This window comes from Hippocampus guttulatus, chromosome 17, assembly GCF_054856545.1.
Source record: "Hippocampus guttulatus isolate MCC_2025c chromosome 17, RoL_Hgut_1.0, whole genome shotgun sequence".
Classification (NCBI taxonomy): Eukaryota; Metazoa; Chordata; class Actinopteri; order Syngnathiformes; family Syngnathidae; genus Hippocampus; species Hippocampus guttulatus.
This window is the reverse complement of record NC_141277.1, coordinates 4,502,938-4,529,033: the sequence shown is the minus strand read 5'-3', so window position 1 is coordinate 4,529,033 and position 26,096 is coordinate 4,502,938. Positions and strand designations below refer to the sequence as shown.

The 26,096-nt window shown below is 43.8% G+C and overlaps 3 protein-coding genes and 1 long non-coding RNA gene across 7 annotated transcripts; 1 reads left to right on the top strand and 3 right to left on the bottom strand.

Moving 5' to 3' along the window:
* The first annotated feature begins 1,713 nt into the window (after positions 1 to 1,713).
* LOC147191609 (rod cGMP-specific 3',5'-cyclic phosphodiesterase subunit beta-like) lies at positions 1,714 to 8,655 on the top strand. The gene is made up of 23 exons (XM_086134152.1): positions 1,714 to 2,251; positions 2,330 to 2,641; positions 3,406 to 3,558; positions 3,631 to 3,720; positions 3,957 to 4,097; positions 4,181 to 4,255; positions 4,331 to 4,395; positions 4,720 to 4,786; positions 4,865 to 4,912; positions 4,997 to 5,146; positions 5,231 to 5,374; positions 5,789 to 5,854; positions 5,924 to 6,073; positions 6,159 to 6,266; positions 6,345 to 6,454; positions 6,647 to 6,734; positions 6,929 to 7,029; positions 7,137 to 7,244; positions 7,327 to 7,390; positions 7,457 to 7,531; positions 7,886 to 7,969; positions 8,055 to 8,208; positions 8,301 to 8,655. The coding sequence occupies exons 1-23, from the start codon at positions 2,093 to 2,095 to the stop codon at positions 8,345 to 8,347; spliced, it is 2,559 nt and encodes an 852-aa protein (XP_085990278.1). The 5' UTR covers positions 1,714 to 2,092; the 3' UTR covers positions 8,348 to 8,655.
* Positions 8,656 to 9,030: 375 nt separating this feature from the next.
* Positions 9,031 to 10,034, bottom strand: LOC147191608 (uncharacterized). Its single transcript, XR_015103398.1, has 4 exons — positions 9,945 to 10,034; positions 9,451 to 9,505; positions 9,194 to 9,292; positions 9,031 to 9,111 (listed from the first exon to the last, which is right to left on the bottom strand). It is a non-coding gene; the product is annotated as an uncharacterized LOC147191608 (long non-coding RNA).
* An 889-nt stretch (positions 10,035 to 10,923) lies between these two features.
* Positions 10,924 to 18,477, bottom strand: fyb1b (FYN binding protein 1 b). 4 transcript variants are annotated; one of them, XM_086135658.1, is made up of 19 exons: positions 18,322 to 18,477; positions 16,006 to 16,972; positions 15,204 to 15,327; positions 15,033 to 15,115; positions 14,652 to 14,674; positions 14,451 to 14,506; positions 14,259 to 14,370; positions 14,022 to 14,181; positions 13,721 to 13,841; positions 13,524 to 13,543; positions 13,351 to 13,423; positions 13,171 to 13,257; positions 12,732 to 12,772; positions 12,060 to 12,123; positions 11,886 to 11,985; positions 11,619 to 11,781; positions 11,472 to 11,505; positions 11,339 to 11,370; positions 10,924 to 11,262 (listed from the first exon to the last, which is right to left on the bottom strand). In XM_086135658.1, the coding sequence occupies exons 1-19, from the start codon at positions 18,439 to 18,441 to the stop codon at positions 11,240 to 11,242; spliced, it is 2,403 nt and encodes an 800-aa protein (XP_085991784.1). In that variant the 5' UTR covers positions 18,442 to 18,477; the 3' UTR covers positions 10,924 to 11,239. The 4 variants fall into 4 exon arrangements, 3 of the variants coding, with proteins under 3 accessions (XP_085991784.1, XP_085991786.1, XP_085991785.1); XM_086135660.1 differs by lacking the exon at positions 18,322 to 18,477 and adding an exon at positions 17,612 to 17,690; XM_086135659.1 differs by lacking the exon at positions 13,171 to 13,257.
* A 741-nt stretch (positions 18,478 to 19,218) lies between these two features.
* Positions 19,219 to 24,797, bottom strand: ccdc80l2 (coiled-coil domain containing 80 like 2). Its single transcript, XM_086135045.1, has 12 exons — positions 24,286 to 24,797; positions 23,972 to 24,060; positions 23,718 to 23,888; positions 23,453 to 23,604; positions 22,410 to 22,748; positions 21,879 to 22,092; positions 21,639 to 21,795; positions 21,244 to 21,380; positions 21,005 to 21,156; positions 20,800 to 20,903; positions 19,834 to 19,914; positions 19,219 to 19,711 (listed from the first exon to the last, which is right to left on the bottom strand). Exons 1-12 carry the CDS (start codon positions 24,563 to 24,565, stop codon positions 19,407 to 19,409), a joined length of 2,181 nt encoding a protein of 726 aa, XP_085991171.1. The 5' UTR covers positions 24,566 to 24,797; the 3' UTR covers positions 19,219 to 19,406.
* Between the last annotated feature and the right edge of the window lie 1,299 nt (positions 24,798 to 26,096).

Sequence of the window (26,096 nt, the reverse complement as noted above, 5' to 3'; positions counted from 1 at the left end):
ATTGAATAAAAAGCTGCTATGTCTAATCATGTTGAAGAAAGAACTGCTAATTTGTGATTTGGGGTTGAAATATTATCTTTTGTGGTACCAGTCCTGTAACCTTTCCGGCACTCTGTGGATTAACTATTGAATGGGGTGTCAAGACTAAAGAATAATTAATTCTGCAACATACTGTATTTTTTAATGCTATATGGTGATGCTTTTTCCCACTCAAGAAGGAAAAGACAGGACCGAGGGAGTGGAAAAGGAAAGGTGAAGTACTCAAGTATGACTTTGATCCCACCTGGTGGTCATTGTTTGTACTGCAGCTGGTGAGCGGTGGTTGGAATTGTTCCCACCGTGTCTCCAGCAGGTGGCAATGGAGGGCTTCTCCTCCAGCTTGCACACCTGCTGCCAATTTGATCATCATGATGAAGCCATGTATTTAAGGACTGCCAAGTCGGATTATTGATCTTGTTGCTGCTCTTCCTCAAGTGTCGTTTTCGAGACCTCTCGTCGTAGTCGCTTTTGCCTCGAGTTCCTTGGTAGTAAATATTGATGTAATTTTGTCTTTGATCTTGTTTTGTGTTCATGTAATTGGGCTCTTGTCATGTTGTGTATATTCTCGGCGTTACTATTACCTTGCTTTTTGTTTATGCGTTGAGCAGCCATTTCTGTTTATACTCTGTCAGTGCGTTTTTTTTCTTGTAAATAAATATTTTTGTTACGGATTTTTGACTACGTGTCTGGGATACAATCACCACTCGGTTCATTCCTGAACTGTGTTAGATGGCATCAGTTTCAGCCTGGAACAAATTAGGCAAAAAACAAAACAGGCAAAACACGGATACGCTCCTGGACTGTTGTGATTGATTATAGTGGAAACAGATTATTAATATGACCTTTTCAGAAGCGCTTATGCAAACCTTGTTGACACAATCCGTTGCCGCAGCCTTGTGATGCAAAGGTGTGAACAACAACAACAGGCAGGGCACCTAGAACAGCACAGGCAGTTGTGGTGCAGAGATAATCAACCCGTGTCCTAACTTAATCGGGTTTATGCTCGAGGAGGTCTTGTTTGATAAGCGCTTAAAGAGCTTGCACTGACCTGCGTGAGATGGCCATAAGAGACGAGCAAAATTGAAAGACGAGACAATGAACAAAAGCACAGCACCAATGCGGCAGAAATGTATGTACGTGAAGAGGCTCTACCTTGCTAGAAAAGTTATTTTTCAACACGGAATAAAAAAATTTATTGATCCCCATCATGGGAGAAATGTCTTGGAGTAGCATAAACAAGCGCCTACGGTCACAAGGTCGCAGCTGCGGGTTGTGACCAAAAGAACAAGATCATGAATACAAAATAAGTTTCCTCCACAGGGTGTCCAGAATCTTCTTTTAGTGATAGCGTGAGAAGTTCAGTCCTCCGAGGACGCTGCTCCCCCTTCTGCATTGAGACGAGGTGGTTCGGGGATCTGCTTAGGATGCTTCCTGGGCGCCTCCCTGGCATTCCGGGCATATCCCACAGCAAGGAGGTTACGGATACGACCCGGGACATCGTGGAGATGCTGCGTCCCGGTTGGCTTGGGAGCGCCTCGGAATCCACCCCCAGAAGAGCTGTAAGAAGTGGCTGTGGAGAGGATAACTACTTGGATCCAAATGAGGCCCGTTGAGCACAAAAGCCAGTCCAAGTCATTGGTTGATACTCCTGTGATGACTACGATCACTGTGGGGCTCATATGGGCTCGGAAATGATCACCTGACTAGGTAGATCCCCTGCTAACCTTTCCAAGTATCTGCTGAGGGCAGGAGGATTGTTTGCATTCAGCCCTCTGCCTTCTCATCAGGGCTCTTCATCCAACGCGTACACAGGGGGGAGGGGGATTATTATTTTTACTTCTAACCAGCACTTTATACCATCGTTTTGCCTCCCCATTTTGGATTACGATAAAGGCCTAAAGTGGATCTTGCATCAGCTTTTTGTTGCTTTTCGGGTAGCCTTGTCGGTTCATAGTTGGAGGTAGCATCGTGACAGCAAAGGTCAAAGCCAGAGATTTGTTGTTGCCTTTGAAGAGGCTGCCGTCATTTGGGTGAAGAGGACGCGGCGGGAAAGATGGGCGTGCAAAAGGAGGATGTAGAAAGGTTCCTCAAAGGGAACCCGGCTTTTACGAAGGAGTACTTTGCCAAGAAGATGACTCAAAGCGACATATCCAAGCTGTCTGGACTCCCGGAAAAGCAGGTGGACTTCAGCCAATTTCAGGAACTCAGCCAGGTAGTCTGACTACTTTAACTGAAAAACACGCATCCGAACCCAAATCGGGAAGATTACGCTGCCTTTGTTCCCCCCCAGGTGGAGGAAAGTCGGATCATGTATGACCTGATCACAGACATGCAGGAGAACATCAACATGGAGAAAGTGGTCTTCAAGATCCTCAAGAGAATCAGTGCGCTGATCCACGCCGACCGCTGCAGCCTGTTCATGTACAGGCAGAGGAACGGCATCGGCGAGTTGGCCACCAGACTCTTCGGTGTCAACACCCAGTCTGAGCTGGACGAGTGCGTCGTGCCGCCCGATTCCGAGATCGTCTACCCACTGGACTTGGGGATCGTTGGCCATGTAGCCCAGACCAAGAAGACGGTCAACATGAAGGATGTCAAAGAGGTAAGCGGACCAACCGCTACTCGGTACGACCAACAGGTGGCAGCAAACTGACACGAAGCCACCTACCTCGATGTTTATTTGATAAGACTTCCAAGTCAAGCTAAATCAGACACAAAAAAAAACTATATACTGTACATACATACACAATGTAGGTGATATATAAGTAGACGGCTATCATAATTTGAGGCCCCTGTGAACACTTTTTCAGCCAAGACAAACCAGTTGCAGGTGAATGCAGCCATGCAGCTATATTTGACCAAGTGAAGGTTTAATCCACTTGTGAGACATAATCCATTTATTTGCAGCTCTGCTCGAGTGGATTACACGGCCCGAGTATTTCGTCAGCAGTAATGTACGACAGATCTAGTTTCGTGTCTGCATACATTTTTAATCTTTTATGTTAGTTGACTGTATTAAGTGGTCCCCCTTCAAATCTTGGTGCTCAAATTCAGCCGGCTAGGAAGATGATGTTTTGCTAGCAACATTTTGTGCCTCTCCTCTACTGTATGTTTGAGCTGTTTGTTTTGAAATGTGCCAGACTGTGTAAAACGGACACTCCTGAGAATTCTGTACAAAGGTAATATTTGAATTAAAGTGATGATCCCATTGTCGTGAAACTTGATTCGCAAAGCATATTCACTAGCAGTATTTCATCGTTGATGCTAAAATGGCTATTTTGAACCACTGTTACCTTCCGATAAAACTGTTTACTCCATGTTATCATATGACAGTAAAACTAATATTGTGTATTTTCTGTGTTTCAGAACCAGTACTTCAGCTCATTTGTGGATGAGCTCACTGATTACAAGACCAGGAACATTCTGGCCACGCCCATCCTCAACGGCAAAGACCTGGTGGCCGTGATCATCGCCCTCAACAAGACCACCGGGCCTCATTTCACGAATGAGGATGAAGACGTGAGACCCACTTCGCTTGACTTTTTGTAGCTGTAGAACATTTTGTAATCATGCACGCGTGTTCTTTTGCAGCTCTTTTTAAAGTATCTGAAAATTGCCACTTTGAACTTGAAGATCTACCACCTGAGTTACCTCCACAACTGTGAAACCCGTAAAGGACAGGTGAAGCACAGGACAGTGACGGAAGTCGCCATATAAGGCCGATTGCTTCGAGCTTTGCTCGTTGCATTCTATTGTCACCACTAGATGTCACTAAATTCTACACACTGCACCTTCAATACTGCATCTTTTTTTTTCCCCATGAGATAAATCAACTGTTGTGGCATATGAATCAGCTACAATTCTACGCTATAGAATTGCTTTTAATTTATTTTAAAAAGTAAGTGGTCGTTTTCCAGCTGCTGCTATGGTCTGCCAACAAAGTGTTCGAAGAGTTGACCGACATCGAGCGACAGTTCCACAAGGCCTTGTACACGGTGCGAGCCTACCTCAACTGTGACCGCTACTCTGTTGGCTTACTTGACATGACCAAGGAAAAGGCGAGTTTTCTATGTTTTGCTCTTCCATCGTTTTTTTTTTCTTTTCTTTTTGAGCCGAACGTAATTCTGTTTCTGTCTTTCAGGAGTTCTTTGACGTATGGCCAGTGTTAATGGGAGAGCAACCTCCTTACTCTGGACCTCTAACTCCTGACGGAAGGGTACTTCTTTTTTTGTATTGTCCAGAATGAAAAAACACATATTCGATAAGCTAAATATTTCTCTTTATTTTTAAGGAAATACATTTCTACAAAGTAATTGATTACATACTACATGGGAAGGAAGATATCAAAGTAATACCGTGAGTAAAGCCTTTTTTATTTAGACTTTTAACTAGATATACAATATAACACACACAAACAAAAAATATATAAACAAAATAAAAACACAAATAGGCCTTTGCGTACAAGTTTGACGATGGTTACGAAGTGATCAAACTGGAAATAACATGGTGCTCCTCGGGCTGGTTTCGATGCCATTGAAATTCCATTGAAATGGGGACCGCAATGTATTTTATAAAAAATACATGATCTGGGAGTTTATGCCTAGTTGTCCTTAAAAATGCATATGATGTACTGTAATATCTGTGAATTAGATCAGACTAACATCTTTATTTGTCATCTAGTAATCCACCGGCAGACCACTGGGCCTTGAGCAGCGGTTTGCCTACTTATGTTGCTGAAAGTGGCTTAGTGAGTTCCATTTACAGCAATATGGTCTTTGCTCTGTGTTTTCATGAGCAATCTATTTATTGGTTTTGTCCTCCTTAGATTTGCAATATTATGAATGCGGGGGCGGATGACACGTTTGATTTCCAGGTAGGAGAGGCGCAGTCGTGAAAAGGAATAGTGTCAATGTGCCGCTCAATGGGCACGATATGTTTTGTCGTTTGTATGATCCAGACAGAGCCGCTGGACAGCAGCGGATGGACCATAAAGAATGTTCTCTCCCTCCCGATCGTCAACAAAAAGGAAGAGATCGTCGGCGTGGCGACATTTTACAACAGAAAAGATGGAAAGCCTTTTGACGATCAAGATGAGCAGCTCATGGAGGTATGATATTTTCAGATCGCCGTTCCATATTCCGCTGAATTTTCTGTACCGGTCCTGATTGTTCTGGTGTCGCTTGTTTCCAAGGCTTTGACCCAGTTCCTGGGCTGGTCAGCTCTGAACACGGACACGTATGACAAAATGAACAAGCTGGAGAACCGCAAAGACATTGCCCAGGACATGGTGCTCTACCATGTTAAATGCCGGGATGATGAAATTCAAAATATCCTGGTCAGTACCAGATTCTTGCTGAAGATGTTTTAAGATTCTTCAGTTCTACAATTTTGAGAGTGGAGTCTCCCTATTAAAACTCATTAACCGCCAGCCCATGGTAAAACATTTTGACGTCTCTAGCCGTCAATGGTAGTCAACAAGAAAACAAACGTCCTGCATATCAAAACGACACAAAAGCTCATTACACAATTCCCGTAGGAATGAGACAATCTTTAGGGGGCGAGATGTCAGGACATTTTTGTAAGTGGACAATAGGTGATGGGGCAAACCTCCTTTGTTTAGAGGTCAAAGTTCAAATACAGGGATTAGCGTTATGGTGAAAGGTTTTTCTTTTCGGAATTAAGGTTAGCAGTAAAAACGCATTAAATTCAAGAGCCAGTACGAACATAAATTTTTTCTATCCACTCCCAGAACACCCAAGAGCTGTATGACTGCGAACCATGGGAGTGTGAAGAGGAAGAGCTTCAAAATATCTTGGTAAAATGGTGAACAACGGGATCTCGAGCGGGTTGAATGCAGTTGTGTCAAAGACTTTTTATTTTGTAGAAAAAAGCCCTGCCACCTCTGATCAAGAAATTTGAGATTTACGAGTTCCGCTTTTCGGATTTCAACTGCACAGAGATGGAACTGGTCAAGTGCGGGATTCAGATGTACTACGAAGTGGGCGTCGTCAAGAAGTTCCAAATCCCGCAGGAGGTGATTTGTCCACACTCCCGTACTTGGTCTCATCAAACATTTTGGGATTCCTTCTGAGCATCGCGGTTCCATCGGCTCTCCTCAGGTGCTGGTTCGTTTCATGTACTCTGTCAGTAAAGGCTACAGGAGAATCACTTATCACAACTGGCGCCACGGCTTCAACGTGGGGCAGACCATGTTCACGCTTTTGACGGTATTTTACTACATGCCTCTTCAGCCTTAAAAAAAAAAGCAAAGCGGGATTTCTTTCGTACTTGCATCTTTGTTCCAGACCGGACTGCTGAAGAGGTACTATACCGACCTGGAGGTCATGGCCATGATTACAGCAGGCTTCCTTCATGACATTGACCACAGAGGGACCAATAATTTGTACCAGGTCAAGTAAGTGTTGCTTGCTGAACTTTCTACCTGACGTTAGTCTTATTAATCACCTGTCAATTACAAATGTGCAGTATTATGGCTCGACAGTGTTTCTGAAAACGACGTGGGGGTGGTAGCGATTAGCATATATTGGATGTGTAATCCAGATGACATTGTTTTGAAAGAATCCGAATTATGTTCACGTCAAAACAGATCAGGCAACCCTCTAGCCAAGCTGCACGGATCTTCCATCTTGGAACGGCACCATCTAGAGTTCGGGAAATTTCTCTTGTCCGATGAGGTGAGAACGTACAGCGGACCGGTCGACAGCCATTTGTAAACAAGCTAACTGTACCTTTTTTAAAAAAAAACTTTTTTTGGTATGTTATGTGATCCCAATACTTCTTTCGTATATCATGACAAAAACTAAATGTGCATGTTTTGAACCTGAAAACCCAACAACGTACAGCTCTTCCTTTCCTCCCTCACCCGTAGTCACTGAACATTTACCAGAACCTGAACAGGCGGCAGATGGACCACGTCATTCACCTCACCGATATCGCCATCATCGCCACTGATCTCGCTCTTTATTTCAAGTGAGCCGACGTTATGCTTAGTCCCCTCTCACGCATATGGGGGCGGGGGTAGACCACCACCAAGAATATGCGGGAATAAGTGCTCATCCTTTCTTCTCGCATGCCAGAAAGAGGACCATGTTCCAAAAGATTGTGGACCTTTCGCACACGTATGAGGATGAAAAGAAGTGGGTTGATTTCATGTCTCTAGAAACAACCAGGAAGGAGATCGTCATGTGAGTGGACTCTATACACACACACCCAAAAAATGTTACTGCTCATTGTCTCAAGCCTTTCATAAATGTTTTGTCACTGCAGGGCCATGATGATGACCGCTTGCGACTTGTCGGCCATCACCAAACCTTGGGAAGTGCAAAGCAAGGTGAGGCGTATATGTGCAATTCTTGAAATACCTCCGCAGTACTCACTGTGTGTTTGCGTCATGCAGGTTGCCCTGTCCGTGGCGGCGGAGTTTTGGGAGCAAGGTGACCTGGAGAGGACGGTGCTGGAGCAACAACCCATTGTAAGTCATTGCAAATGATTTCAACAATGAGTAAGAATTCTCAATGGACATGCTGTGATGCATTCATTCGCATTTACAGTCCTCCCATTTTTACAACACATACCTCATCTGCTCAACAGAAAACCGTACTTGTGTACTTTGCATGTGCAAAATCGATTTTTAACAATTTGTCCTCTGGTGACAACCAAGGATTTCCAGTTTGACATGATGCCGGCTTCATCAAAATGGAATACATTTACCATCTGCCAAGTACAATACTGAAACAAAGCTGTACATGTGCATTATTAACAAGTGGACGAAACCTTAGTCGAATGCGTTTATAGTTCTAATTCTGTGTACTTTTGCATCCGCCAGCCTATGATGGACAGGAACAAAGCAGCAGAGCTCCCCAAACTCCAATGTGGTTTCATCGACTTTGTCTGCATGTTTGTCTACAAGGTGAAGCTTCATTTGACTGGTTCGATAAACCAGTTGTCAATCAAACCATATAACAGGATGAATTGTACTCTCCTCCCTCCCACAGGAGTTCTCCCGCTTCCACCCCCAAATCCAACCCATGCTGGATGGAATCCTGAACAACAGGAAGGAGTGGAACGCCAAAAAGGAAGAGTACGAGGCGAAACTCAAAGCCACCGAGGACGAGAAGGCGGCGAAGCAGGCAGCCGCAGCCAGGAAAGGTGCGGCGAGAAAATGAATCATAAATAGTCGTATTTCTGTGTGATTGAATGCTCAGCATGATTCTGAGTAACATTTTGCCTTTGACCAACAGCGGATAACGCCGGTGGGGGAGGCTCCAAGACCTGCTCGGTTTGCTGAAACACTCACAGGAGAATTTGATGACCACTGTAGTCTCCGCCAAGGAAGGGGAGAAAAAAATAAGTCAGGGAGATGGACGTGCGTGCAAACGTGGTCCCATAGAATTTCTGCAGGGAAATTGGTGCTTTTCAGGAAAGAGCAGAAAGAATCGGAAGCAAGAGAAGCATCTTCTAGTCTGTCGAATATTTGCATACATGGACTGTGTAAGTGTGCATGTACTGTACATATGGGGATGTGAGTGTATGTTCCAAAATTTGGGGTTGCTTGTCAACTCTAGCTTACTGTAAATACACCCTTGTTGCTAAAAATGGATTCCTGTGTGCTCTTTCCACGAACGGTTCCTTTCGACAAATACCGACACAGTAACACTGTACGGGTGCATTTTAATACATTGGAACATTGTGGAAAACAATTTGTCTCAGTGGTTAGATTAAAATAGTTTTTTCATTAACTACTTTGAACGCCGCATGCTCAGTGTGTGACACAAAGATTCTAATAAAGCAAATATATTTTTACTGTTGACAATTTAGAGAGGAGTGCTTATGTCCACAGTGCACTTTCTACTACTGGCGGTTGACCCCAATCCTGGGATTATTGCTGCTAAACAACGCCAGGATTACAACCGGCCTTCAAATCAAGGACACAAACACCTGCATCCCAATGAACACTCTCATCACCTCACATGAAAAATAATCAGCTTTTATTCATTTTGGAACATAGCAGACAGGAAGTGATGGCTCACTTGAGGATGGTGTCTGAATTAGCTGTGGAGACAGAAGGAGGAGAAACATTGAGACCAGGAAATGGAAGGAAATAAATCGAGTGATGATGTCAGTCGTATGCTACCTTCGGCCAGTTGTTTGGCAATGCGCTCCTGTTCCTCTCGGGCCTTCTTTTCAGCCTCCTCCACCTTGCGCTCCTCCTCTGCGATGGGCTTCAGGTACTCTGAATAATAACAATGTTGTGATGCCATATCTCGTGATAATTAATGTTTCTGATGTAGAGAAGAGGTAGGGAACCTACGGCCGGTGAAAGCAATTACACCGACTGCACTCCTTTTACATCACTGTACTGAAAGGAAGAGGATTGCTTAATAAACTTACCAAACCTCTGTTTGCCATACAAGACGCCAAGCAACAGGGCAGACCACCGGGCCGTCTGAAAATATCACGCATACCATTAGGTTATGTGTGTTAATACAAATAACACCATAAAGTTCCAAATTTGTCTTTCAGCAATCTACTGCGCTTTAAAAACAAGCACGCTAGCGAAGTCCTCATTGACCTTCCGTCGGATGAGTTTAAAAACACGCACGCATTTACCAAAAGAACATGCACACGGATCTTATCACCGTCGTTCACTACAGACTATGGGAAATATTTTTCCGAGAATTTCTGCGTAGTTTTGCGTATTCATATGAAAAACACCTCAATGTCATTGCAGTGACATACGTGGGACAAACTTAAACGAGTTTACTACGCAACGAAAATAAAATACAACTTTGAACATCAGACGCATCACAATATGATTAATGAGAGAATGGTACCGTAACGAAAACGGAGTCGCGTTAGAATAATCAAAGAAGTGTTTGTTTCACCTTAATGAGCGGAGAGACAGCTACAGGGGGAGCCATGATGAAGACAAGAACATTCACTTCCGCCTTTTTCTTCTTCTGGTGACTCAAAGTGGATACAGCGCCCCCACTCTGTCTGAATAGTGTAGCGCAACAACCACAATTCGACCTCAAGCACAGGAACAAAAATTACACCTTATAGTTTAAACATTCGCTTTGTAAAGCATGGCTACTGTTACAAACAGCGTTTTTATCTTCTCCACTTGCTACAATATTTAAGCTTTTATTTTCAATTTTCCTGTTGGAGTGAATTTTTACTTTGAAGGCACAAGGAAAAGCCTGACGCCAGATTTGAACAACCATCCGCGAACGCTGCACCTCTGCACGATGAGGCCAAACGTGCTCACCAGTCAAACTGATGAGTTTTATAAAAATTAACAGAAAGATACACAGACGACGAATACAACAGTTTACACCGAGCCCGGTTGAAAGTGGCAACAAGGTAAAGAATTTGTGCTTATCAGTCAATGTATTTGTGTTTGTCATTAGATTTTGACGTTAATTAACCACAGCTTCGCTATGTGGAATTAATTGCAAAAAAGGTAAGTGACAACAAAATTAATTTTTTGTAAACCATCAAGTGAAAAGAGCTTGAATGAAGGAAACGGTGTTTAAATGTTGCCAATATGTTAAGATTTGAGGAAGCGACAGTCTTAAACGCTTATTGTTAAAAAGCGATACAAAATTCATTTGCACAGCTCCACTTATGCCCACTTCAACCTCTGAAAATATAGCACAGTATTTCGGATTTCATGGGCATTAACCTTTTTCCTCCTCGTAGACATTCTCCATTGAGAAAAAGCTGAATGTCGCATAACAAAACTACAATCTGTCGCTACCAAAATTGATGTGCATGCTCTCCACCTATGCCCAGGCAAAATTTTAATTCTGAACTTTAGAACTGTGAAAATGCATGTCATGATAATTGATATAAATACAGGGATAGATTTTTTTTTGTAAACATATTTATTCAACAGGAAAAAAACAGACTTTTACATGATTACATATGTCACATGAGTCTATATACATTATTTTAGAGTCCATAACACATTTAAACTTGTAAAGGTATTTTACAGGGAAAGTTACCGAAGCGTTATGTGTGCACAAAGCTGAGAACATTTGAAAACAAAATGGAAAAGGTGTAAATACTGCTGTGTTTTATATTTTCAAAAATGTCGCCAAAAGGCCAAGCTCCGATTTCCAAAACACAATTAAATAACACGTTCTACACTTGGTATGTACACAGGATGCAGTCTTCTTCATTCATTGTCATAGATGCACTCTGAGGAGGAAGATGACATCATGATTAAAAATTCCTTTCATTTAGAATTTGAGACTGATTGATTGGAAAAACATACCATCGCCGATATCGTCATAAATGTCGCCGTCGCTGTAAATTTAAAAAAAAACAAAACGAGTCAGCTTTCTTGTTTACTTGTCGCTCCCTGTTTTGCTATATGTGAACCACGTGAAAATATTTGTGCTACTCACTCCATGCAAATATGACACATTGAAACGTAACCAACTGTGAAGGACAACACACATAGATTAGAATAGGCCATCGGGGGGGAAAAAAAAAACTCGGACATCGTCCAGTCGGTGTAACGGCCGTGTGTCCCGATACTTTTGTGCACTCACACTTGCCCTCCTCGTTGCGACAGATCATTTTGTTGTCGGTGGGCTTGACGATCACGTCAAGTTTCTCCCCGGCTTTGACCGCCAGCTCTTTGATGCCCCACTTTTTGTTCACCGCAGTGGGGCTAACGGTCACCTGATACAGGACCTGGATCTCACCGTCATACTGAAAGCATATTGCATGACAAGGACATCCATTTGTTTTACATACAGTGTATATATATATATATATACACACACACATATATATATAAAGAAAGAAATACAAACTTTGAACTTTTTCCTGAAGTCTTTCTCTTCTTTCTCAAGCTTCTTTGTCTTTTTCGGGTCAGTCTCTTCCGCCTTGCCTCTGCCTCTCGTGGACGGAATGCTGAGGAAACAAAAATGGCGGCGCAACTTGGGGAAAAGGCCGCGACAAAGTAGCGCCGAATGACACGATTGTACCTGCTGATGGGTGGCGGAGGCGGCTGGATTTGGGCGTCGACGTCGTAGTAGAGCTCGTCGTCAACTTCAGACAGATGAAAGAGGTTTTCGGTTGTCGTCTTTTCGTTTTCGACTTGCACTCGAACACAATGGTCGTCGAAACAAAGACAATTGTTCTTTTGTTCTAATTTGATCCAAATTTGCCACAATTATCCGGAAGAAAAACAAGACTGGATCCTTTATTTATCTTTTTCGATGCTTTTTAATAGAAGAATCATATTTGAATAGTTTTGCTAGATGTATTTTTAAAGTTGACATTAATTTAAAAAAAAAAAAAGATGAACTATCGTGTTTTGTAACTTGCATAAGAAAAATATCTGTATACTTCAATCACACTCATTTGAAAATAGTTTTTCTTCTTTTCCTTTCATAGAAAAAAACCCCCAGAAAAAAATTAATACTGGATTGAACCACAAACAAAATTAGCCTTTTGTATTTAAATTCTACTTTCAAAAATATCCTAATTGATATATGAAATAAATAATATCGTCGCACGATGCTGAACAGAATTTGAAGTGTCAAAAATGGATGAATGGCTATTTTAAAAAAATGCAACAAAAAATCCACAAATTATCCTTTTTTTTCCCCTTTCTCTTTAAATAAACAAAACAAAAAACAATTATTTTGAAATACCTGCATTGTCCTCGGCCGTAAACTGGCTGGGTGGAGGAAGTCTGGCACATCAGAAGAAAGGAGAAATGTCAAAAGTTATCCTACATATCTGCCGAAAGAGGTCACGTCACTTTGACTCGATCTGTTTGACAGCCGATGCCCTCAATTTCCGGATGATCGGCGTCATGCGTCAGTCCCGCCAACGTAATCAGCGGATTAGTGATCGACAAACACAATTAGTTGATTGCACACAAACAACAAGCCATTTAAATTAAAAAAAATAAAAATCAATCTCATGCAACGTGAATGACATCATCAGTGGTCGACAAAGAGTCAAATCAACAGAAGGCGGCATCATCTCCTCCTTCTCTCCGCCTTGACGTCACGGCTCGGGCGATTGACGTGAAAGATTGCTGGATTAACGTTTGAGAACCGGCCTTACTACCGAGTGTATTTTTACACTTTAGTGCTGACTGGACGTCTGTTTCGCTCAAAAATCTTCAGGAGGCCCAGCGACTTTGGAACGGACAACCTGGGCCGTTGGTGACTAAACAGCCAAATATATACAGAGGATTTTTTTTTTTTTTTTTTTTTTTTAATACGTTCTTATTTCATCGTGTCAGTGTTTGGCATTACCCACCTCACATCCAAATCCGGATCGATGACGTCATTATAGAGTTCGTCATCCTCTACTGGGGGAGGCGGTAAAAACACTGTGGCAGGGGGAGGGGGGGGGATGGAATTACTCACAATTTATTATAAGGAGTCAAATGAATTATAACGAAATTCTGTGAAAAGGGTGAGCCAAGTTACCTCCTTGTCCACTGATTCCACTGCGGAGAGAAAACGGGTTGGAATATTGATATCAAAGCAAATTTATTTGATTTAAAAAAAAAATCAAGCAGAATACACCTGACTTGACATGGAATGAAACAACCCGCCCCCGCCCCCAGACACACGCAAACAAAAATGTATCAATCGATATGAACGATTTGAAAGTTACTTGGCACCTGCTGTCCGACGAGGCCACGTCCACGTCATCGTAGACGTCAAACCTGGAGCCCTGCTGAGCTTGTTGCGTCTTCAGAGTGTTGAAGTCAATCTCCACCGACGTCGTCTTCACGTAGCCAACTGGCAAAGGAGCAAGCAACTTTTGCGACTTTTTTTGATGATGATGAAATTTTAGGTTTTTTTTCACGAAAATCTTAAACTTTTACCAAACCCCCCCCCCCCCCCCCGCAAATAAGTCACAATTTTGGTTTTGATTCAGAGGAATATAATGCAGGGGACAAAAAAAACCCCATAACATACTGGATCCGTCTTGTTTTCGTCCCAACCATTTGCCCTCTGGGTTGCCTTGAACTCGAATGATGTCCAGGCAGTCGCCTCGCTTGAGCGCCAGCTCCGTCTTACTGCCTTTGCAGTCCCCGCGAGCTTTGCCCTGATGGATCGCTTCCACGGGGCCCACCAGCTGACGTGCCAAAATAATATCGGAGGTTAAAGTTCCAAAGCTATCCGGCAAAGTGTCAAAAGGGTGTCGCGTCTCACCTTGAATTTCTTTCTGGCCTCTTGTTCTTTTTTCTCTCGCCCCTTCTGCTCCTTCTTCTCGGCTTCCAGTTGTCGTTTCTCCTCTTTCTCTTTCCTTTTCTCGTGTTCGTCCCTGTTGACGAGCAGAAACCGAATGGGGGGAAAAATCTCCAACTTGGTTTAAAAAAACAAAAACCCAAAACGTTCTCTTACCACGCATCGTCAAGAGGCTCGTACATATCGCCGCTGTCGTCGTCCTGTTCTTCCTCCTGCACACGCGTGGACGCAAATCAAAACGACGAGCAAACTTTACGATGAATGATGATGACGTGATGATTCTGTTAAGCGTTGCGTCAATGTAGCAAACATGTCGGATTCGGATCGAATTGAAAGGAGGAGTGAAGCGTTTGTCACCTTTGGCCTCAGGCTTGGATGACCTGAAAAGGGAGCCCAAAAAAAAAAATTTGGTTTGAAACGTCAGTTGACATGTTACAAAGGTCGACTATGTTGGACTTTGTCATCGAAATCATTTCTAGCATGGAGTTGCCCAAAAGCAAAAACCGCAAAGTTGCAGCATCATCCGTGGCAGGAAATTAAATGTAGCGGTTGTAACTTTACCTGAATAATGTCTACATGTCTGACGATAGTTATTTTGAAACTGTTCAAACATTTACAAGAACTAACAAAAAAATAAAATTAAAAAGTCGTTCCATGATATTAAAGACGTCATTTTTATGACAAATAATATCCTCAAAACATCTTGACACGTTTGATGCTTTTCAGTGTCGACCGCACCTGCAGACGGCGGTAGAGGAGGAGGAAGGGAAGAGCTGATCTTGACCGCGTCGACATCGTCGTAGAATTCTTCCTGGTGCACGCTGCAAGGTACAAGTTGAAAATGTAATGTACATGTTTCTCGACGTGTGTGTGCGCGCGCGTGCGCGCGTGCGTGCGTGCGTGCATTACATGGTTCCCGAAGGTCGCGGGGGCAGACTTGGAAGTGCACTTCGAGGCGGCTGAGGCCGGTTTGCGCCAAGGTTACCGGAGGCTGAGCCAGTTGGGGGAACTGTTTTGTTGAAAGTGTTATTTCCTGTCACAAAAAAAAAAAATCATACACATTTGTGTGACTGTATGTGTATTCCGACATTGCAGTATCTCGAGCGTATACTTGCGGGCCGAGAAAGCCCTTATAACGGCTTTTAAAATGACAGGCGACTTGAGGATTGCTCGATGTTGATTTTGGACTTTGGTAATAGTTTGTCACTGTATTTGGAACGCAATAGGATCAAGCAATAATTGATACTGGCAATTCATCAATATCCAGGTGATTTAATTTTAACGGGAAAATAAACGATCTGATGAAGGCATCAGCCCTTATCTCGTCTTGTCTGTAAACAGCAGAGCTCTCGCTCGAAACTCTCTCCCTGCTTCCTTCTTCACAAGTTCCCCATACGGCAAAAACAAAGTGAGCCGGCCGTTGAGGGGGCGGAGCCGGGAGAGAAAATGGACAGTGAACTTGACTGGACAAATGGAGGAAGTCAATATGTGACTAATGCAAACCTTTGAACAACAAGTGAAGTCACTCAGTCGGAATTCGAAATCCTTTATGACTTGTATTGGCAGTAAAAAAAAAAAAAAAGTTTTCAACTCCAAACAAATTTATCTTCGAGTTAAGCTCATTCACTCCCAAAGACGTTTTTAAACGTCTTTTCAGACTCGGTCCAGAATTGGCTGGTACTGAATGAGTTAAGCAACTAGTCCAACTTACCATGAAAAATCCCCGCAGCTCTTCTGAAGTCTTCCAGGTCCACTTTGGGCGGTCGTTTCGGTTTAGCGGGCGCAGGGCCCAAAGTGAGCGTGTTTGGAAGCGGCTTGCGTTTCGGTTCCGAAGGGGAATCATCATCGTTGGTGTCGGCGTTCTGAATTGAGGCATTGGGCGGAATTCTCAAGCTGGGCTTTTTACTGGCCGGGGGTTTGGGAGGGGGGACGGCAGGGTTGGCACTGAGAGGCGGTCTGGCGTCCGCCTCCACGCCGAGGTCTGACTCGGACTTGTTTTTCTGCTTATTGAAAGCCTCTTTGGCCGCCAGGAAGTTTGACGGAGGCGACGCTTTGTCTGTGTTGGGCTCATTCTGTTGCCGTAACTTGACGATGCTGCTGTTGGGTTTTCGGTGCAACGGGGGCACTTTCGGCGGCGTGGGCTCGGTCGGCGAGCCTCCGCCGCTCTCTTCTCTAACCCAACTTGGTTTGGATCCTGCCGGAGGTGGCTTCGGACCGGGGGGTTTGGGGTTTGAAAGGCTCGTACTGAGAGGAGGTTTTGGGGGGGTGGGCTTCAGCACGGGGCTTTTGACTTCAGGAGACTTTGCTTCCGGTGACTTCAGAGCTGTCTGGCCTCTCTCAAACACAGCTTTTTTATCCGTCATCTCACTAAGGGTGTTGTGAAATCTGCTCGCCACTTTAGTTGTGTTTGCTCCCGGCACCTCTGTGTCACTTTTTATTGTGCTTTTAAGGTAGGACGAGGGTTTGGGCGGTAGATTAGACGAGGGTTTGGGCGGTAGAATTAAATTACTGCCGGAGAGACTCTCCAAAATTGGTTTCTTGGACGGTATGGCGGGACCAGATGAGAGGGTGACGTTGAGGGGCGCTTTGTGTCTCGGTGACGGCGAGGAGCTCTCCTCGGCGCCCCCGGCGTTGGCTTGAAAACGAGCCATGATGGCCTTGACGTCAGCCTTGTTTTCCTGCAACCAACGGGAAAGAGAACGATAACGCAACTAACTCCAGGCTAACGCTCGCGGACGATTTAGAGGAGCGGTGACACTTTGGACGCGGAGGCGCACTGGACTGCAGAGTCAAAGAAGAAACGAGCGTACGACACAGTACGAGGAAGTAGAGATAAGAGTCAAGGACGGAAAGCTGCTGCTGCTGTTGTCATGGCAGCGATGTCATTGCAAAACATTTGCGACTTCAAACGAGCTCCAACTTCTGCGTGCGCTGATTGTTGTTCCACCCGGCGGCCCCTCAATGTAAAACTGGAAAGTCATTACGAAAGAAAAAATGGCATACAGCACCTATGCCCCCCCTGCCGGTACCTTGGCAGCAGCAACAACCATATATATTTTTTTCAACATTTACCATTTGCACACCATTTGATTTTAGTAGAAATAAACACGCAAATAATAAACACCTTTCCTTACTGTTGTTAAATGCTGCCAATCTTATTGTGGAAAATGTGCAAGTTCGAATTCGCTAAATAATTTGATTTACATTTGGAATTGGTTTTTTTTTCAATATACAAAGTTGGAGTTTACGGTCGAGTTTAATCATGAGGAATATGAAACAACTTCATCTTAAACTCAAATTATTGAACATCCACCTACCCCTGATGAAAAAGTTGTACGAGCATCATCCCCATGACAAGCTGGGAAATGAAATCAGTCAAAAAATACCCTCCGTCACGTGTCTGTTTCTCAACACCCACTCCCCCGCCCCCCCCAAAAAAACCCAAACTAAAATTACCCAACATGTGTTGCTCCAGAAAGTTGCAACTGTGCCTCTTGGACTAATGCAGCAGACTTTTACAAAACTATAGCTTTGTAAAAACAATAAAAACTTTTCGAATTGTCCTTTTTTTTTCAGGTTTGCGCATAATGCGAATCTTGGGTCAATTCCTCACAGCGATGAACCACTGCATAGCAAAGGATAGTTTAGACGCCAGCTTTGAAATGAAATATTTTGTGCGATAGGAGCCAGGTTCTCTGGTCAAAGCAAAGAGGAAGCAAACGTTTCTATTTCCACTTTGATGAGAGATGAGGGCCAAAGTTGCACAAGAAAGAGACGCAGAAGCGAAACAAAATGGCTCCCTTTTCAGATTGAGTTGAATATCCAATGAATAATTTTTTTAAAAAAAAATAGCGGAATCATCCCATTGACCCTACAAGTCTGTCAATATTCCGATAAACCCTGTCTAATTGCGCACTTGTCGCTCACGAGCGAATAGTTCAACGAGCTGCTGACGTCATAAAAATTGAAGGTCCGTCACATATCTTAGCAGTTGTCTATTGTTTTTAATGTCGTTTGAGGGACTCACCATGTTGAGAACAGTCCCGCTGGCCTCGCCTGTGTCTGACGAAGTAGCTATGCCGTGCGTGCGTACGTGTGTGTGTGTGTGGGAGGTTGTGTACCTGACCGAGAGTGAGAGAGAGAGCATTAGTGGACGTCAAAGAGCGATATAAAGCATTGAGTGTGTGAGTGAGTGTGAACTGCTGTGGGTTACTTCCTCTCTCGCCCCGTGCTGTGTGTGTGTGTGTGTGTGTGTATGTGTCACACTTTCTATTATCTCGGTGTGCTGATCTCATGGTTTGCTTGTCGCTGGCCACTTTGCTTCTTGCCTGTGTCCGGCAGCTTGGGACTATAAAGTAAAAAAAAATTTAAAAAAGTGTTCCCTTCAATTAGGGGTGGCGAACTTCTGATTTGTAGGCCTTCTATCGGCCTGGGAGGATCAGCATTCCTCAAACTTGAGATGAGAAGATCCCGATCAACTGAAATGGGTTACAAAATGTACTTTTGCCGTACATCAAAGTCCAACAACTGAAAAAGTGCACTTATCTTGGACACAAGTCGTCCAAAGCGCTTTATCAAGCCTCATATTCCCTTTTTTGAAAACATGTCGCAGTGTCCACCGACATGCTAATGCAGTCGCGTCAACTTACGGAAGGGTTTTCCTTTTTAGTTTAAAATAACTTAGTTTGACCGCCAGGATTCCTCGCTGGCCAATGATAGAACCCAGTGTTGTGTTTTGTTTTGTTTTTGGGTTTGTTAAAGTTTTAAATCCCCCCTCGTTCTGTTGTACCAGCTTGCTAAAGCTAAGCTAACGTGCGAGGGTTTGTGTCTCCAGTCTAATGTCCAAGTTTGCAAACTGCCTTTGCGTTGGGAGGCCGTCAGAGGCCAACAGAATTGTAACGACAACGACGTTGATGGGCGCGAATGACTGATTGCTCAACAGTTTAATTTAATGCTCATTTAGCCGGCTAAAGATACATCACATGTGTTGCCATTCCAGCATTCCTCTGACACTCGTGCAATGTACTATGATTCATTCCCAAATCGAATCCAAAAATTCTCCAAGCAAAGTTTTCCAATATGTCTCGTGTGTGATCCGATGTTCATTCCTTGTTAGCGGTGACGCTCTCCCCCGTAACCGTGGTAACGTTCCCGCTCTCCTCCTCCTCTCTCGTACACCTCTGGGCAGTGGATCCCGAGCCGTCTCTGCAGCTTCTCCTCCTGCAGACGCAGCTCCAGGGAGTCGACCAAGTCGTATACGTTCTCCAGAGACCACGTGGGTGAGGGGAACCACGCCTTGACGTCGCCGTCCTTGCCCACCACCAGCATGCTGAAGTAGTCCTTGCTGATTTTCAGCTGCTCGCGCAGGTCGTTGACCACCACGCGGGACAACGGCTCCACTTCACTCTGACTGCGACCTGGAGGGGATGGTGACAGATGTATGTGATATGATAATAGAAAATGGAGAACCTCTCAAGATGGAGGCAAAAATCCCCCCCAAAAAATGAAATGACAACCATAAACCAGGAAATGCAATCACCATTGAGCGGAAACAGCTCAACAGTCCCGGAAGCTTTCTCTCCAACCCCGGTTAGCTTCAACATGGCAATGTGACGAATACCTGAGAGAAGCAAAGATACTTTCGGCAAGGCAAGACAGCGGACATCTATTTTGCGTATTTCATACACAAGGTTAACTTAGCGTATTGGCCCCGAATATAAGATGGCCCTGATTATAAGACGACCCCCTCTTACCCCCTCTTTTTCAAGACTCAAGTTTGAAAAAAGAGTTTTTGAACACCAAATTAATTTTTATACAGAAAATAATTACAGTACATCTGAAACTAATGATTCTAACAATATATTTGAGAGAAAAAGCATGTTATTTTGCCTCATTCAAATCTTAATATCTGAACATTTTAATATGTACAGTAAACTAAAGTGCAATCACATTCGTAAATGAATGGCTTCTGGATTTTGAAATGTAAATTACATCATAACTTCTCAGCTGCCGGTTAACCTGGCCGATCTTCGACCCACTTTTCCCCAGATTGTCGCTATGTTTCTCCATTTTCTGTTATCTCTTCTCTTATTTTCTTTCGTCTTTTCTTTCTTACCGCTATTTTTTATTTTTCTTCTTCGTGCTACCGCTATTTTTATTTTTATTCTTTGGGACAGAGGTTCACTTTTGCCTGCGGAGTCAAGTTCAGCATTCGCTTCAATGATATCTGGCCCCATCTAGCGTCGTTAATGGGTATAATGTCTAGACCCCGAATATAAGACGACCCCCACCTTTTCAGTCTTATTTCAATGCAAAAAACACCGTCTTATATTCGGGCCAATATGGTACTAGTTAAAGTCTTATTGAATTTTTGCTCCTTCGGTTTCAAACATGTTCCTGACAATGTCGCTCAAAACACGTCGAAGTAGAATTTTGGGATACAGCTGTTGTATTGGTTCTCGGTAGATTGTGCCGCCTCCGAGTGTGAGTGCGGCGCCTCGCTAACCAAGGTGACATTCTTGCCCGTTGAGAGCGGACAGCTGCTGTTGAAACGAGTAGTCGTCCTCAGCTGGAGCAGAGATGATCAGCAGTCTCCTCTTGGACACGAACCTAACGTGGATGGGTCAGTCTCAGTGTGAGGATGATGTTGGACAACATTTGGGTCGTTTGGCGTTCGTTGTACGTGTGTGGGCGTGTGGACCCTGCTTTACCTTAGCAGGGAATTCTCAGTTTTGGGTTGTTGCTTGTCAGCTCCGCACGCTGGAGGACTTTTCCTTTCTTTTTCTTTCTCGGGGCGCCTTGAGGGAAAGTTGTCGATGTAGTCGAATATAGCGAGGCTTGATGGAGGCGCCTCAAACACTCTCTGGGGGGCAGGGGGGGGGGGACTTCATCAGTGCCGTAAATGATATTGTCATACAGGAATTTGCATGGAATCCAAATTTAATCTTACGTTGGGCCCGATGTCGTAGTCGGTGACGGTCATGGAAAAAAGATCAGGCGAAGACAAACCCAGATGGGATCGCAATAGTGAGATCAGGCCTGAATCAGACAACTGTTCTGGTAGCTCACTGAATGGAGGCTCCGACTCTTCAATGCAAATAATGCACAATGAGCTCATTGTGAAAATAAGTTCAAAGGACTTCTTATTAAAAAAATAAAATAGGAAGGAAGCAGGACGACATCACTATGTTGAGAAAATGAGGACATTTTTGTTGTATGTTGCTGTGGGAATCCCATGTAAGTTTTAGGAATAAAAAAAATAGTCTGAAAATAATATTCTTGTCGTGTTATCTGTCATAAATACGACTAGACGAGGACCACGAAATGCGTGCCGAGCCGTCCTACCGAGTCGGGGGTGCTGCAACGTGAGGGTGGCGTCGTTGCCTTTGCCCACGATGGTCGCCACGGTGACCTTGCGGGTGGCCAGCTCACAGCGCTGCTTCTCGTTCTCGGCGCTCTGCTGCACGTACAGCGTTGCGTCGCTGCTCGGGGTTGAGATTAGCTTCCACCACGACGACAAACACACACACACGCACGATCAAGCACCGTAAACTGTGCGGCACGTGACGTTTAAGGTATTCTTACCATCAACCTTCTCTTCCCCTTTAAATGATCCAGAAAGTCTTTCAAGGCATTTTTGTCCCTCTCACTTGCTTCTTTATGAGACTTCTTGCCTCTTCCTTTCCCTTTCTTCCCCTTTTTCCCTTTGCCCTTTTTTTTGGATTTTTCCTTTTGCTCATTTTCCTTTTTACTCTCCTCGGCGTGTTTTTTAGGCCCTCTGTCCGATGTGGCGTCAGGCCTGCAAAACAATCGGCACAAAGGGGACACGTGATGTAAAATGGTGGCTTCACGTGAGCGCCATTCACTCGCAGTTTGGACATGGAGGAGTGAAATGTAACAAAGACGAATGTTTTGTTGGATGCACCCTTGTCCCCCCACCACTACTTGGAACGGTAACATAATCCGTACTTGCTATTGGCCAAGGAGTTTGTTGAGTTGAATGAAAGCTGGTTTACAAGAAATCATATGTTTCGATCGTTTTTTTTGGTCCTTGTTAGTTTTGGTGACAGTTTTGCATTTGAGAGTGAATGTAAAAGAAATCTGAAATGAAATCACCTTTCTTGCTTCACTTCCTCTTTTCCTGTTGACACAGCAGGAGGACGCTGTGTATTCTTCTTTTCCTCTTCCTGTTTGCCACCGCCAGCAGCGCCGCCGTCATTGGTGGCCTCCTTTCTCCTCCCAGCCGGCACCTTCCAAATAACAAACCTGGACTTGCCGCTCAGAATGTCCTGGATCTTACTCTTCAGCACGGCTTTTTTGTCCATCCGGGGCTTCCTTTGCAGGGTCACCTCAGAGGTCCGGTTGCTTTTCTTCTGAGGACTCAGAATGATCTTCTTCTTCTTCTTCATCATCTTTTTCCTTTTCACCACAACTTTCTTTTTCGTGCTTTCACACCTGCGAAATTGTGAAACAGTGCTCACATAAAGCTCAACGCCCCCATTTTGTGTATTTTCTTTTGTAATGCTACCGTATTTTGAGCACTATAAGGGCACCAAAAAGCATTCAATTTTCTCAAAGGCCGACTGTGCGCCTTATAATCCGACGCGCCTTATATATGGATCAATATTCACATATCTTGGACGTAGTCATTTAAATGTTCTGCAAAGCGCTTTGTTGTGGCTGCAGCGGTTTTGAAGGCTCTGTATAAACAAATCTGTATTGTATTGTATTGTATTCGCTTGAGCGTAGCTCCATCTAGTGGATGCATAATGAAACCGCAGCCACCATTGTAGCTTCTATTCGATGCATCTTATAATGCGCTGCACCCTATATATGAAAACAGTTTTAATCCTGGAGAACCCACGGGGTCAAATTTGGCCCCTATAAATTCTGCTACTCAAATGCTACCCTAAAATCCCAAAGGGTCAAATTTGGCCGTAATCCTAAATTAGGATTCAAGCGTTGAATATTTGAAAAACATATATATTGGTGTTCAGTGAACATATAGCAGTCATTTAATGTATAATTCATCATTTTCCAAAGAAGAAAAGGGTTCTTGTGTTCTCCAGGGTTAAAATAGACCGTTTATTCAAGGTGCGCCTTATACTCCGAAGCGCCTTACAGTTCGGAAAATACGGTACAAAGTGTTAACGCAGAACCTCAGTTTGGATCCTTTTCTGGTTATCTTCTCCAGCTTCCTCATGGGCAATTGATCAATGACCTCCAAAATCGCCTCTACCCGAACCGGGTAGGGGAACCGCTCGCTGACTCTCAGGTTTTTTTTCAGCACCAACATGTGAAAGGCTTGGTCCTGAAACCAATAAAAAGATTGGACCGTTACGGGTCACCGTAGCACATCATGCTTTTTGACATATGAGTGGACCGTCCCTGATCGCGCAGATATAATTGTCTTTATTCTTTTACCTGGGTGAGCTCAAGATAGTGCAGCAGCTTGGTGACAGTGTCGGGGTCCAGTGTCTCCACCGTGGCCTCTCCTTGAACGGTCGTCTTCTGGATCCTTCCTTCCATCATAGCGTTTTGGATGACGGTGACGATGAACGTGTCTCTTTCGGCCAGACGGCAGTTTAGCGATTTCTGAAGGAGACCGAAAAAAACCCCCAAACAACAACATCTGAGCACGTGCACAAAGCCCATCCCTTGTTTTACGACTCAAGAACCTGATCCATGTCTTCCAGCTGTTTCTCCATCATACGAAGGTAGTGGTCATTGTAAGTGGGCGCTGTCATTACCCACAGTCGCTTTTTACCTGCGGGCGAGAAAAGAGAATGGCGGGTGCGCATCTACTCGTGAAATAAATTGTTAGCTGAGTAGGAGTCTAGTGCAAGTCTTCTTGAGCAGGGGGACTCGACGGCTGCTCTGAGATTTCAGTCCATTACGGCGCCATGTTTACCCAGAGGATTTCATTGGGACTGAAACATGACGTCTGACGCAACCAAATATTCCAAACACGCATCCGTTCTATTTTGCTTGCCTGCATAGTCGGAGAGAAAATCTAAATCAGGAGCGAGGCTCGATGACGATCCCCAACCCTCTCTGTTGTCGTGTCCATGTCGTCTGTCTTCATTCAGGCCCAGTCCCAGCGCCGTTCCCGGGAGGAGATCCGAATAGTCTCCCCAGTCCTTCACATTGGGGTCCAGCTGGCTTTTGGACTTGCTGGAAGTGACTTTCCGCCGTGCGGCCAATGAGCTTGAGTGACTGAGGCTCCACAGGGCAGCGACGAGAAGCCAGTGTGTGCAGAAGCGGCAAAACATTCTCACTGGTTGGTCAGACAACTCATAACATTCATTCAAGCGTTGCTAGAACAAGCTGTCAAAGCTGTCACACCGAAACAAGCCAAATGCATGAATCCATGTGAAAAAAAAAATGCAAATAATGTCGTCGTCATTAAGGTTGGGAAAAATTAGGGAATAAGATCGCAAAAGGACAAAACAAGACTTAACGTGAGACCCTCAAGCCTGTAGACAGAGTGAGGACGGAGACCTTCCTCTCTCTTTCTCCACATTCACTCCTGGTTTGCATTAAGCTGAGGCTTGTTAACACGGCTGGAATTTTCTTCAAAGGCTTGTGTGCCTCACACACACACACACGCACCCACACACACACACACACACACAAACATGACCATCATAACATATCTACATCAACTTTAAATCACCATACGAAACACTATTGTTGTATTGTTACATCAGCTTTTTCTGGCGTGGCGTGTAAAAACGTAACTGTGCCAAATAGTTGCAGATGGCAATGGGAAGAAATGTTCAAACAAGAAAACAGACATCCTTACTATACATTCCTCTCCCTGAGCCACATAAGCAAGTCCAGATGAATGGTGCCGGGGAGGAGCGTTTGTCCTCACCGTGACCTTTTGTTTTTATGTGAACATAAAATCCATTGATTGCAATTTGCGTTGAACATCAAACCAAACCAACCTTGGAAAAAGTGCAATGGCTACTCATGCATTCATTATATCAGACCTTTTTTTTTTTACCGAAAAAAAGTGACAATATTACTAAAACCTGCATATAATTCTCTCAGAAGGTGTTTGGGGATACGAAGATAGATAGAAACTGCAAATGACAATGCTTGTACTCTGTAATGTTGGAATGCGCTCATCCCACCGATATTTTGCCTTTTTCTGCAAATTGGCTGCAAATATCGGTTATCAGCCTCCATGGTTGCTAATAATCAGTATCGGCCCTGGAAAAAAAAACATATTGGTCTCTCTCTCAGACATACATACAGAGAGTCCATACATATGTTACATACATTGTACATACATAAACATGTATGTATTGTTAATTAATTATATAACCTATTGTAATCAGTACTACATGTTGCCATTTTAAAAAATAGTGAAACCAAACACTTTCCTAATTGGTTAAATAATTAATATAAATCACGCGAACTAAATTTCAGTGGTTCTTTTTAAGAAAAAGCTTCCTTTTGCCCGCAGTGCAATTGCCATTTCATTACTGTATTAAAATATATATTTTAAAACATCAGAAACGGTCAAACAGCGCCCCCAAGTGGATACGTGACGGAATTCATTTTCAGATTTATATTTTGAGATGTATTGATATTGTAAATAATGTAAAATTCTCCTCGTTCATATTTATTTTTTATAACAATTTGTAGCAATCGGATACAATTCCTTCCAGGTTGTAAAATGATACAAGGATTAATCTCACTTCTATGGAATAAATTGATAAACATGAACGGAACCGTGTCAATGTGTTAGAAGATGGAATAGCGTTCCCAAAAGCATAAACGAGAGTTTGCACA

Coding starts and splice junctions, on each gene's coding strand:
- LOC147191609 (XM_086134152.1), top strand. CDS start 2,093: ATGGGCGTGCAAAAGGAGGATGTAGAAAGGTTCCTCAAAGGGAACCCG. Junction 3,559..3,630: donor TCACGAATGAGGATGAAGAC/GTGAGACCCACT, acceptor GTTCTTTTGCAG/CTCTTTTTAAAGTATCTGAA. Junction 7,532..7,885: donor TGCTGGAGCAACAACCCATT/GTAAGTCATTGC, acceptor TGCATCCGCCAG/CCTATGATGGACAGGAACAA.
- fyb1b (XM_086135658.1), bottom strand. CDS start 18,441: ATGCTCTCTCTCTCACTCTCGGTCAGGTACACAACCTCCCACACACAC. Junction 14,182..14,258: donor AGGCCAGAAAGAAATTCAAG/GTGAGACGCGAC, acceptor TTGGCACGTCAG/CTGGTGGGCCCCGTGGAAGC. Junction 13,544..13,720: donor GTGGCCTCGTCGGACAGCAG/GTGCCAAGTAAC, acceptor TTCTCTCCGCAG/TGGAATCAGTGGACAAGGAG.
- ccdc80l2 (XM_086135045.1), bottom strand. CDS start 24,565: ATGTTTTGCCGCTTCTGCACACACTGGCTTCTCGTCGCTGCCCTGTGG. Junction 23,605..23,717: donor ACTATCTTGAGCTCACCCAG/GTAAAAGAATAA, acceptor TATTGGTTTCAG/GACCAAGCCTTTCACATGTT. Junction 19,712..19,833: donor TGAGCTGTTTCCGCTCAATG/GTGATTGCATTT, acceptor CATCCCCTCCAG/GTCGCAGTCAGAGTGAAGTG.